Raw genomic sequence first — 13,323 nt, forward strand, 5'->3', positions numbered from 1 at the left:
CGAAGAGTCGGACAGGACTAAACAACAACAAAGCTACTTCCAGGTGGTCCAGCCAGAGCCTTGTCCTGGTGGGAGATACTCTTGAGCATTCATCCCTTCATGCTTGTTGTTGCTCTCCACAGGTCTAGCCTGGCCTCTTCTAGTTTAATATTCAGAGCTTGAGAGGTGTGAAGAAAACCTGTCCTCAATTTCATCCCTTGTTGGGGGGGGGGACAGGGTTGGTGGCCCATGAAGTGGATGGACAGAAGGGCAGTGGTGGAAGGGGGCCATGTCCAGTTCTGCAGTCTTCCTCCTTTTTATTCTCTTTCCTCTTCCAAGTTCTCCCCTCCTGCTCTTTCCAGGCATCCCCCCCCCATACCACCATTCCGTCAAAGGGCTCCCAAGGGCGTTCTCAAAGCAATAATCATCAGTTCCCACCGCAGGGAAGAGCATCCTTCCCACTCGACCACGTCCAGTCTCACCTTCCGTAGGCAAGTGTGTGTGTGTGGGGGGGGCTTGGGCTTGGGCGGAGGGGGAGGCGTTCTTGTTGTCCAAGACGGCTTGGAGACCGCTTCGGGGGAGGGCGCGGGTGGCCTCCGCTGTGGTCCGGGAAGGGGCCACCGGCGCTCTTCCGTCCTTGGGTCTCGCCGACTCCATCGCAGGCCAGGAAGGGAGAGCGGCTTCTCCCTCGGTCGCCCTTCGGGGCTCCCGGCCACAGGGATCCGACGGCGGAAGGGAGGAGGGCAACGTGAAGCACCCGCTCTTCCCCTCGGGCTCCCCCAAAGGCTCCCCCCACCGACCCCAAGTGCACCCCAGCTGGGGGGGGGGGCGGGGGGCTGCTCCAGGTGGGGCCCTTTCCCCTCCCCCTCCCCTCTTCCCGCGCCCTTTCCCCTCGCCAGGCCCCGCCCAGGAGGGAAGCGCAGCCCGCCTGTTCCGCCGGCTGCTCTTGCCTCCTGCCCAGGCGGGGAGCGTGGCCGCGTGAGCGCGCACGAGCAGGAAGGAAGGAAGGGACGGTGTGTGTGTTACCCCGGCTCCCGGGCCTTGCCTTTGCCTTGCCGGCAGCGCGTGGGATCCCGCTGTCCCTCCTCCGGCAGCAGCAGCAGCAGCAGCAGCAAAGGTGGGGGAGCCTTGCGCGAGGGAGCGAGAACGGGAGGGGCGGGCGGTGCCTCGCGGGGGTTCCCGTCCCCATGCCTCCCGGGGGGGGGGGGAAGCGGCGGCAAGAGGCGCGGGGCTGCCCCTCGAGGAGGCCCGGGGCGTGCGGGGCGTGTGTGCGTGGGCCCCGCTCGCCGGCTCGCCTCCCTCTTCCTCGGCCTGCCAAGCGGGCGGCGGGGCCCAGGCCCAGAGGGAGGCGGCTACCCGCTTGCCCCCTTGGAGCTCCTCCCGGCGGGGCCCGGGGCACAGCCCTGCCAGGCTGGGGAGCGGGGGGGGGGGGAGAGGACGCCCTGCCTGCCTGCCTGCCTGCCTGGCCGGGGAGGCCCGGAGGGACGCCTGCCCTTCGCGGCGCCTGCAGGGAGCAGCGGCGGCGGGGAACACCCGAGGCTTCGAGGCGGGCAGGCGCGTTGGAGAGCGGGAGGGGCGCGGCGGGGCTCCGGATCCTGTCCGCCCGGGGAGGCGGGCCCGGCCGGTCCCGGAGCCCTGGAGCCGCCGGGGTTGTCCCTCTGAGCGAGCCGCCCACGTCCGGGCCGGCGGGGACTCGGTGGGCAGCCCGGGCTTGGGCTGGGAGGCGGCTATTTGTCGCCCGGCCGGGACTTGGCCGCCCGAGGCCACGGCGCTCAGGTGCAGCTGCTCCCTAGAGCGGGGGCGGGCGGGCTGGGTGGTGGCGGCGGCGGCCCCGCTTGCCGTCCCCGAAGGCTGCCTCTGCCGCCTGCTCTTCGCCGGGCGCCCCGGCGTGGCCCTGGCTCCCGAGCAGGTCTCTGCCAGCTGCCCGAAGGGACCCGCGGGGGCGAGTTAGTGGCGGGTGAGAAAGTGCGGCCGCCTCACCTTCCTCCTCCGCCTGGTCTGCCTCTCCTTTGCAGATGCCCCCGAAGAAGGGAGGGGACGGGGCGAAACCCCATCCGATCATCGGAAGATTCGGGACGTCCCTGAAAATTGGCATCGTCGGCTTGCCAAACGTCGGGTAGGTGATGCCTTTGCTGAGTCACTCTGGAGGGAATCGGAAGGCCGCCTACCTTCGAGGAGTCCTATCTTTTTAGCAGCAAGCGCCCTGCCACGGGGAAAGGGTATTGATTGCATGTGGAGGTCCTTCCCGGAGCCTATGCTTGCTTTTTAGTTGAATTAGGTACCTTGTGAATGAAACATATGTTGTGACCTGCTGTTGTTGCTGTTTCCAAGCAGAAGCCAGGGATAGCAACTGGCTTCATGCACAGCTTGATGGATGCATGATCGCTGCTGTTCTAATGAACGAAATAATAATAGTTTTATTACAAAAGACTTGTATTGTGCTAATAGCATAACACTGTTCATCATGGAGCGACTGCCTTTTCCAAATATGTTCTAATTAAGTATCCAGCTACTTGTCTTTAAAAATGAAAGGTAAAGGTGTGACTTTTAAATATAAATTTGCTAGGAAGGAGTTATGTTAAAGCAGAGGTGTGAGTGAAAAGATACGTCTGTGTTTCGTTTAATTAAATATGATGAAAATATATCTACTGTCTTAGATTGTTTTGAAAAGAGTGCAGAAGTAAGGGAAATAAAGTATTTCTCATTAAAAAGCAGTGCGACACTGTAAGCATGTTAGGTACACCTTCTAACTTACCTGTTGCAGGATGAACATTATTGAATTTCTTACGCCACACATAGAAGAGTATAATTGTCATTCAATTGTCATCCTCTGATTATTACCAGAATATTTAAACTCTGATTGACAAAGGCAGTTGTTTACACCCTCACTCTCAAATATTTAGTGTTAAGAGTGTCATAGATATTCTACAGAACTGATAACTTCCTCGCTGTAGACCTAGGTCAAGAATTCTACTTAGGAGGGGAATAACTGAAGATTTGATAGATAAACATTGGAAATTGTGTAGGAGACAGTTGGGTAGCAATAGAGAGAAATGTAAAAGATGATTTTTGGTAGTTAAAGAGACTTTGCTTAAGAAGAAAGTTGCCTGGTTAATGTAGGAAGGAGATCTTGTTTGGGACAGAGAGAGCTGCACAACTGAAACCATGAAAATGGCACCGGAAGAAAGAAAGAAGGGTTAGAATTATTTGAGTAGAAAATTAGGACTTGACAGGTTCAAAGGAAACTTGAAATACCGTATATGTTGGTTAGTGAAAGTTTTGTCCAATTGTTTATAATATAATTGTGCTTCAACACAAACTGTTGTCAGCGCACACGTCATGTTGCTCATTTGCTGCATTTAACTGTAGAAATTAAAAATAAATGTTTTGCATTTGTAACCATGGTTATCAAAAACAAACCAATTTATTTGTAGGCATTATATTAGGAGATTAATTAGTATTAATGAAAATTCCTAAAAGATTAGAAGCTCTGTTGATGATAGCTGGCAGCTGTTTTTATTGTATTATAGGCATGTGCTTGAGAATGTGATCTTAAAGGATAATGCTATTTTTTTTTACTGTAAGCTTGCTTAGAAAACATATAGAATGTGATCTCAATCAGATTAAATGTCCTAGAAAACAGTTTTCTTCAGTATTTTACCCCCTTTCCAGTTTGCTTAATGGAGATATTTGGTGGTCTCCAGTTGTGCTCTAATGCAGGACAGACTAACTTTTCAAGCGCTCCCTGTGTCCTGCTGTTTGTGCAAGGTATAAAAAGATGCGGAAAACTGAGCCAACATGGAAGAAGGTTCTCTTATTTAAGCCAAAATGGTTGAGCTGTTTTAGCAGATGTAGATTAAGTACAGAGCCAGTGTAGCACTGTAGATAGTTTCCAAGTAGGATCTGGCAGACTTGGGTTCGATTCCCTGCTCTGCCATAGAAATTCCCTGGGGAGCAGCACCAGTAAAACCACTCCTTCAATATCTCACCTGCCTCGGGAACCTTCCTGAGAATGCTGTAAGTTGGAATTTGACTTGATGGCATGTAATGCAGATTAATATAATGGATATGGTTGCACATTACTATAAGTCTTACAAATGGTACCTCTAGTTGCTCGAGTGACATAGATGAGCTGTAGCTTGTCTTCTTCAATTTTGGTTTGTTACTACTTTGTTCTCCCCCCCTTCCCCCCTTCTTCTGTGAGCTTCTCTTTTATGGTGCACGAGTGGGGTCACAAGATAAGAACAAGCCCTTGTTGCAGGCCAGTGGCATCAATGCCAGTCTTGGGTTTAAACAAGCCAGAGTTCTTAAGCCAGCAACAAAGAGTGGGTTGAGAATGTGTGTGGTTAAGAAATCCTGACTTGTTACAGAATGTGTGGTTTCCACAGGTTTGCTGATGACGGTGAGCTGGAGTTCACCAAATCCCATCATGTTTTGTTATGAAATAAGAATGTACGGTAGTTATTTACTTTTTTTGTTCCAGGAGCATTAGTTTTCACATGGATGTTGTGCCCCCAAAAATATTGTTTTAAGCTATGTATGTGATCAGTTGCACTGAATGCAGCTTGCTGGGGAGTAAAGAAGGGAGAGGTCATTCAATGTTGTTTGAAGTCCTGCTTGTGGGCTTTGCTGGGGTATCTGATGGACCTTTCCGTATACAAAATAGGATGCTGGACTATGTGGACCTTCTTCTGGGCCATGTGATGAAGGCAATATACTGCATACTTTGTATATTGCTGTTTGAATAATCCATCTGTCACCTTCACAAATTTGATTCTTGAAGGTTCGAGTTATGCTAACTTTCAGTATGCTCCTAGGATCCTTGTTTGAAGATGTCAGACCTTGAAGTAAGGAGTTATGCAAATACAGTTATGTGTAAATAGTTACCGTGTTCCTTCCCGTCTTCCTAAAATCTGCTCCCAACCCCTTTTTGCCTCTACCAATATTAGAGTGGCAAGCAACTGCTGGAGACCTCAGTGGCTTAGGTGTCTGGTGGTGGAGCCAGAGTTTGGGAGTTCGATTCCCCGCATCTTTGCCTCCTTCAGAGGGGCTGGATTCCATGACCCAGAGGGTCCCTTTCAGCTCTGCTGTTCTGAGGTGATGGCAGTTATTATATTATCTTGGACGTTTCCGTGTGAACTGAGGAGGGCCACCCAAAATGGGAACTCTGCCTCAGGGGACATATATTGTCTTCTGGATTTGGTTGAGGGAGAGAGCTAATGTCTCTTGGGGTTCCCTGAGTGCCTTATTAGAAACTGAAGGATTGCACGTTTTTAATGATTTTTCTGAACTATAACTATTCAGACTTTGAGGGATTCAGGGGCTCCGTTGGAAACAAGGAGAGGCTTAGTCCCCCTCCCCCCTTGTCCTTCTTGTAGCAGAAGGGTGCAAGGGCCATACAGAAAGAGCATTGTGGTATCCAGTGTCCGGCACCAATATACACTTAGTCTTCTTGCATATGCAGCATTAAGAGGAAACGGGTTCAAAACTGGAATCTCCTTTCTGTTCTTCTTCAGGAAATCCACCTTTTTCAATGTTTTAACCAAGAGTCAAGCAGCAGCAGAGAACTTCCCTTTTTGCACAATTGACCCAAATGAAAGCAGAGTCCCTGTGCCAGATGAAAGATTTGATTTCCTTTGCCAGTACCACAAGCCTCCAAGGTAAAAAAAAAAAACTTTGTTTTTTTCCCATTTGTTTGTTTCTACTTGAAGTGGTAACTTTCTCAGCATCAAAGTTCAATATGTCTGCAGTGTCTTTTTCAGAGTCTTTAAGCATTCTTTAAAAAATGATTTGATATTAAAACTAAAATACAAATACAATAATAGCTACAGGCAATATACATTGGACTATCCCCACCCATGCCACTACCTTCACCCTTGGGACCAGGTGACCAGAAATATGCATCGATATACCTTTTCACCCCCTCCAAAAATACATTGATTCTTCTGCTGGACTATATATAACGTTTCCCTTTTGAAAATGCACACTCCAAATATAATTTCCATACGTCTTTGAAATAGTTAAACTTTGTCATTCTCCTTCTTATTTTCATTTCACACATTAACTTATCCTTGATTGCTAAGTTCCACATTTCTTTATACCAATATTCAAGATTAATTTGTTTGTCACTTTTCCAATTCTTTGTAAATATTAATCTTGCTACTGTAATTGTTTTTAAACATTTTGTACTACCTGAGTAATTTTAGAGATTTGGACCACTTTTCAGCATTAATCAAATTTGAAAGATTTCATACTTAAAATAAAAAAAACACATTCTTCACATAATTTGAAACCATTTTGTGGTCAAATCTGCAGATGCATTTATTTTATTCTTATGTACCTTTGGTTTGTCTTCCACTTTACAAAAGCATTTCTACTTGAATATGATTCTTAGCACACACATGTGGCTGTAAAGACTGTTATATATTGCTGTTGCATGTCTCATCACTGAAGGAGGCTTGATTAGAATAGGGAGCAGGGCCTTTTCTGTGGCAGCACCCCAATCTGTTTAATTCCTTTTTCCAAGGGGTTGTGTTTCGGTGGGCAGCGTTGAGTTTTGATGGTGTTTATGTGGGCACAGCACATGCCTTTTAACAGTTCCTATGGACTGTATGTTGGCAAATAGCGGGGTGGGATGGTGGCATTCTTATAGGCTGCTTTTGATGTGGAGAACTTAGGATATGATTGTTAGAATGGTTAGTAGAAAGCTAGTCTGAAGGAAGGCTGTGGGACTTGCAGGCTGACAATTTCACTTTTAATTAAAGCTGTATTGAGTTCCAGGCCCCTCGTTGCTCTCTTCATTTTGTGTTCTGTTAAGTCATTTTTGCTAGAAAGTAGTCTGAGTAAGGTCAAGTTCCACATGAGTTAAAATACACTTAAATTAATTTCCAAATATTTTATGCATCAAGATGATATACATATAGTAAATGCCCCATTTTCCTATAGCCACATACTCTAAAATGTTGTTCTTGTTGAAGATCAGTACCTACTTTTAAAATTATAAGTCAGGAACATTTTTTTACTATTCAAAAGTTTTGGTGGTTTCTCAGTTTTGTTCTAGATATGAGTGCTTTCTATCAGTTATAGAAATTTCTAGTAAATACACAGAATTTTGCCTGGCATGTATTCACTATAAATGATAGAGATACTAACAAGTCAGAGTTGTCATTTTGTATAATTTCTTAAGCAATTTATTGTAAAATTTGTTTTGGTAGGGATTCTGACTTGTGCTGTTAAGCCCATATGTCCTTTAATACCACTTTTGTCTGAAGGCATTGCTTTGTATGGTGAACCAGCTGAAAGCAAACCCTTTAAAAGCATAAGTCCATACCATGCACTTAAAAAGCAGAGAAGAGCTCCAGTTTACTTGGGAAGGCAAGGTTTTGGAACACTGCCCTATCCCAAAGTATTTCGGTGTCACTTTGAGATAAACCGTGACCTGCAGGAAACATTGTCTAAACACCCAACAGAAAGTTGCTACCAGAAGTAACATACTTAAGGAACCAGTTGGGTCAGACAAGGGTGCACACCCACAAACAATAAGAACGAGAGCTTTGTCCCTGTGCTATTCAATAACAATATGCTAGTGCCGTTTAGTATAAATCATCAAGTACCAAACAAGTGGAGGTAGCACTTAATGAATCATACGGGATTATTACTGGCTGCCTGAAACCTACCCTGCTGATAGTCATTGCCTCTCTGTATGTCGAGAGGTGCTAGCCAAAAATGGAAAAATAAGGTATTATAGCAGCTACCGTATCCTCTTCATTTGCACCAACCGCTTAAACAAGGGTTAAAATCAAGGAAAGACTTTCTTCACACATCTCAAGCTGTAACTATTGAACCAGAAGAGGCTAGGCTATGGAGAGCAAAAGAAACTCACCTTGCCAAATATAGATGAATGCTGAATGATGTCTCCCACAAAGACAAGACTCTGGGCCATTTGCAAGTCACTGAATAGCGAAGTAGAAAGATCAAAGAATAATCAAGTAAAATGGGGTCACTTGAGCACAAGATAAGTTTTCTGTGACTGTGGAGAAATTCAATCAGTGCAGCACTTATGCTCCACCATGTGCACAAAAGGGAGATCTAGCAAATGGCTGAGATAATGCTTTTGAAGTAGCTTGCTTCTGGTAAAAATGGTCTAATAATTTTAACATTTTAATTTGTTTTTTTAATTTTTTCTTTATTTCAGATGTGTCCGTAATGTTAAAATGTGCAGTGCTTTGATACAAATAGAGAAAGATTGCTTTGTACAATATTTTTCTTTTGAATTTTAATAGCTTGTCCCAACCAGAATTGTAGTAAAAAAAATGATAATTTATTATTTAGTCAGTGAACCTGAAAAACTTGAGGGAAATGTTTCAGTTGTTATTTTTAGATTTTTTATGAACCTGATTTTTGTAAAGGGAAAATCGTTTTCAAGATTGCAATTCCTCTGCCACTGCCAGCAGGGAAAGAGTGATCTGTTTTGTTCCACTGTGTTGATTATTGACCAATGGGGGAAATGGGTGAGGTCCCCTCGGCCTCTGTGGACCACCGCTGGAATGGCTGAGTGCTGGCATTTGGAGCACAGGTTGCCCGGATGTGCTCTGAAGGGTTATATTCTTTATTAAAACCTGAACATGTGAGAACACCTATATCACTAAAAAGAAGCAGTGTCTCTTTAGCATTCACAAACGTTCACGTAAAAGCTGCTTCTGGGGTGATGCAGGCAGGAAACCTAAGGATGTTGAAAGAAACCACCTATCAACAGGTCTGCCTGTGTCTTTCAGTCTAGAAATAGTTGTTTCATTATTCATTTATATACTGCTTTTCTTCCGTGGAGCTGAAGGCAGAGTCCATAGGATTTCTCAGTGGTTTCCCATCCAGGCGCTGACCAGTTCGGGGCCTGTTCAGCTTCAGGAGGTTTGCATTGCCTACCCCCAGACCGTGCCTTGAGCTCCATATTTGTCTTTGGACTGAGCCAGTGCACAACACTCTGGAATTCTTTGTCTTGTATTACAGAATGTGACCAAACCGTGCATTATGCTGTTTGGAATCAAATTCTAGAAATGTTTGCCCAGCTCAGCTTTGCAGAGTCTGTCATGAAACGGGTCTAGAGGCTAATGAAGTTCGTAATTCGCCTGTTCATTGGCTTTGGTTGGTGCTGGAGTTCCTGAGCTCTTTGCCTCGAAAGAACGATTATCTTTCTTGGCCAATATCCTTTCTTATGTTCCTCATTATTGAAGTCTTGTTAAGTATTCATATAACGAAAAGGTGACTTTGAGTCTCTCTGACCATGGGCCTCTTTAAATTCTTTTTGTCTATCAGTAAGAGGACATTGTGTAGCCCCGAACTATTTTATGGACATATCAAAACCTTCCCCATCCCATTCTTCTCTTTTCACATTGCACTGAAATCTTTGGATTTCTATGTAAAAGCTAACATTACTTTCCTTGTGCCCCCATCCTGACAAATATACACTAGGTATGTGAGAAACCTGTAAGTTGAGTGCTGTGATCTTGAGGAGCTGTTTGCTCTGACAAGGCTGTATAGAATCCTGAAGTCTGTTGTACTTGTTTAGAGATACTTGTTTATAGATAATTGCAACAACAAAAAAAGTGATACCATAATTAATGGCACAGACTATTAATTACTAAAACCTTGAATTATCTTTCAGCAAAATTCCGGCTTTTCTGAATGTAGTGGATATTGCTGGCCTTGTGAAAGGAGCACATGCTGGACAGGGACTAGGAAATGCCTTTTTGTCGCACATTAGCGCCTGTGATGGAATCTTTCATCTACTGCGTATGTACATTTGACTTTTAAGATTTTAATGTTACTTAAGGAAGGGGCTTCTGTTATTCATGTAAGAAAGATCAGATTGAAAAACCTCTTAAAAAGTACCTCAACGAAAGCATATTCCTTCAGCTCAGATTTGTTTCAATACTTCTCTCCATTGCATTAGATGAAAAAGAAATATGAGGGAACTACAGAGTTGAAAATTTGAAGTTCCCTTTCTGTTGTATGGTTCTTCCTTAGTTTATAGTACAAGTAGAATATTTTGAGTACAGTAAGCAATCCAGAGCTTGAAACTTAATTAGTTACAAATAACAAGTTAATTATTACATGTCTCTTTGCAGTAACTGTGAGATAACTAAATCACATTATGGTTGTAATGTAATAAACACAATCCATTACTTTTTGAAGAACAAGTATAACTTTTTTTTTTAAAAAAAAATCCTTTTATAGTTACAGGTTTTAAACTTCCCAACCTCCAATAGTCTGATAGGAAGAGTCATTGTTCTCTGAGATATTGAAATGTTTTCACTTTTTGTATTGTTTTGGATTGGTATAGAAGTTCCCATTGATAGCCAATGTGGTGTTGTTCAACAGGATGACAGACTAGGACTTAGAAGACTAGGGTTCAAATCCTGAAAAATGGTAGAAACTTATTGGAGATCGCAGTAGTAACACTGCCCTTTGAATATCTCATGTACCCAGAGTTTCTGTAATTTGGATGCAACAGTGGCTCATGATATGTTATTAGCAGTCCATGTTAAAGGGGAAAATTTTAATAGAAAGGGGGAAATGCTGAATGTTTGGGAAGAAATTTTGTCCTTTCCACTGGAAGTAAACCCCATGAACTTCAGGTGTCAGAATCCAAGCCTATTTAACAATTTTAAAAATGTATTGGAAGGAAGTGATATTAAGGTATGTATGTATGTGAATTTATCTACAGTTTTGGTAAAGCTGTGACTGGCAGTTCAAGCGTCAGGGCCGAATCTAACCCAGTACAAGTAGAATTTACAAGATACCTTCCTTCTCCTTGTAGTCCTCTGCATACTTCCAAAAAAACCCGCTGAACTATTTTGGAGGAGACTTTGCAAATCTCTCTGGGATGGGATGATATTGCCCTCCTTTCACAGTTCTAGGGTTGAGAGCCATGCTGTTGGTGACATGAACTAATCTGGTATTTTTTTTCCCTCAAGAAATGTGTTAGTTCTGATTTTAGTTAGGAAAGAAATTGCAGTTCTGTATCAATGACAAAAGGAAACGAGAACTGGGTAGGTTTAGACTCAAGAAGAGAAGATGGAGAAGTGAGGTGATAGCCATCGTCAAACATCTGAAGGACTGTCGCGGGAAGCAAGCTTTTTTCTCTAACTCCCAGAGGGTGGGACCGGAAGTAATGGAGTCAAACTAGAAGAAAGATTTTACCTGAACTTTAGGGAGAACTTCCTGACAGTAAGACCTGTCAACAGTAGAATCATCTGCCTTGAAGAGTGATGGTCTCTTTTATTGATGATTTAGAAACAGACGCCACTTGTCTGTTGCGAATTTTCAGCTTTGGCATGGAGTTGGATTGAGTTGGACTAGTTGACCCTTCCAGCTCTAAAATTCCGTAGTTCACTGTTGTGATGATGTTAGTGGATCAGATTCCATTTCTACAATCAATTGTTGATATTGCTTGGGGTCATTTTGGGGAGAAAGGTGGCATAAACATATATTTTAAATGAATAAATAAATAATTTGTAGATAAGGATTATTTGGATGGGATTTGCTGAGTCACAGTTGATAATATGTCATTTAAGTCAGTGGTTCTTAACCTTTTTGAAAGAACTGCCCCCTTGAGCCATTGAGGAAGTTATCATCGCCCCCCTCCCTGCAGTGGTGGTGCCGCAGTGCCACAGGGAGGGGGGGGTGATGATAACTTCCTCAATGGCGGTGCCGGCACACCACATCCACTGCCAGCACCAGCTTCTCTGGATCCGGCGGCGTGGGGAGGGGGGTGATGATAAGTTCCTCAATGGCGGTGGTGGCTCCATGACCCCCGTATCACCCCCTTCTGTTCCTTCATCCCTGCGTCGCCCCTTTTCATTCCATCGCTCCCTGAAAAACGAAATCGCCCTCTGTGGGCTGATATCGCACAGGTTAAGAACCACTGATCTAAGTGACATTAGATTGGGTATTTGGTGAATGCCATTACCAACATGAGTAAATTTATGTACCTAAAGCTTTTTCTCCAAGATCAATAAAGCAGTGAAACAATGGCTGAAAACCTGTTGTCTAATGTAAGCAAAGTTGTACATTTGGATTTGTTCTCTGCTGCAGTTCATCAGGGTGCATGCACATGCTGGCTTGGTGAATGTGTGCTTGTCCCTATGAATGCAGTGGGGGCTCTTTATTTATTGGCAAGGAATGGACTGAAATTTACCCCCTTGCTTAAATTGCACAAGAAGACTTCGACTAATAAAATTACTTTGTCTAGTCAGCTCTTATACTTTTGCTTCAAAACTGGCTTTATACTATTGACTGCTTTTGATTTAAAAACAACAACAACAACACGGAAATGAAGCATCAGTTATGACATGACTGTGGCCTTATATCTATTTTCCCCATGGGAGCCAATATGACAATATGGATGTCTGATTCTTGCTGTATTTTAATTCTTACATCGAGTCAGAATGAAGTGACTCTGTGCTGCTTGAGCCAGGAGAGGAGATGGCTTTTTTTAGTTTGTAAATCTATATCTGTTTTTACATGGACACTAAATATAGCTGAAGATATATCTAAGCATACATGGGTGCTTATCTCTTAAAAAAACTATGCTTGGAAGCATGGCTGAGAGAGAGAGAGAGAGAGAGAGAGAGAGAGAGAGAGAGAGAGAGAGAGAGAGAGAGAGAAATCTTACCTAGTCTTTACAGATTTTTTAGCAGTTTAACTATGTCAAGATTCTTTCCCAGTAGCAAACAGAGATCAAAAATTTCCATTTCCCCCAGAAAAAAATGGAAAAAAATGTTCCCCCCCCCCTGGAAAAAATGCAATTTTTTTGGAAATTTTACATCTCTGTATGTATTTCACATCCACTGATCTGTTTTTCTGGAAAAAATGCAAATTTTCAGAAATTTTACATCTCTAGTAGAAAATATGTTGTTTGTTCTTTTTAAAGAATCTCTCTGTATTGCTGTCACAATTTTTGAAAGCTCTAGCTTTCAAAAGGGTTAAATAATAATGTGCTGCCATGCACTTTCTCTTTCATTGGAGATGATTTTCCCATGGTGATTCCTCTGTATGCATAGCCAGATGCTGCTGCTCAAGTGTGGTGAAATGTGTAGTTGTGATGTTTTTACATCATGGTGCATCAGTGTTTTCTTCCAGATGTGTATATCCTTGCACAAAATTTTTAGTGTTTCCCTGACTGACAGGAAATTGAGGGTAGCTTTTACAGGATTATTAGACTTCTGGGACCTTTGTGATATGAGGTTTACATTTAAAGCAAGTTTAACTTGTACAGTGGTACAAAAAAAGGAAGTGTACATGCATTGCAGGGTGGCACCCGAATCCATTAATACACCATATCTA

The 13,323-nt window shown here is 43.8% G+C and overlaps 1 protein-coding gene across 8 annotated transcripts in view; it reads left to right on the plus strand.

Moving 5' to 3' along the window:
• The first annotated feature begins 353 nt into the window (after positions 1–353).
• OLA1 (Obg like ATPase 1) overlaps positions 354–13,323 on the plus strand; it is a 120,955-nt gene continuing 107,985 nt past the window's right edge. Inside the window, exons 1-5 of one of the 8 annotated variants that reach the window (XM_078394128.1) lie at positions 354–470; positions 1,995–2,095; positions 4,929–5,076; positions 5,496–5,639; positions 9,641–9,768. In XM_078394128.1, the coding sequence (XP_078250254.1) occupies positions 5,039–5,076; positions 5,496–5,639; positions 9,641–9,768 (310 nt within the window). In that variant the 5' untranslated portion in view covers positions 354–470; positions 1,995–2,095; positions 4,929–5,038. Of the gene's footprint in view, positions 471–885; positions 1,097–1,994; positions 2,096–4,928; positions 5,077–5,495; positions 5,640–9,640; positions 9,769–13,323 lie in introns of those variants that run through there. The other 7 variants (XM_078394133.1, XM_078394124.1, XM_072980222.2 and 4 more) reach the window with 7 other exon arrangements.

The sequence above is a fragment of the Pogona vitticeps genome, chromosome 1 (assembly GCF_051106095.1).
Source record: "Pogona vitticeps strain Pit_001003342236 chromosome 1, PviZW2.1, whole genome shotgun sequence".
NCBI classification, from domain to species: domain Eukaryota; kingdom Metazoa; phylum Chordata; class Lepidosauria; order Squamata; family Agamidae; genus Pogona; species Pogona vitticeps.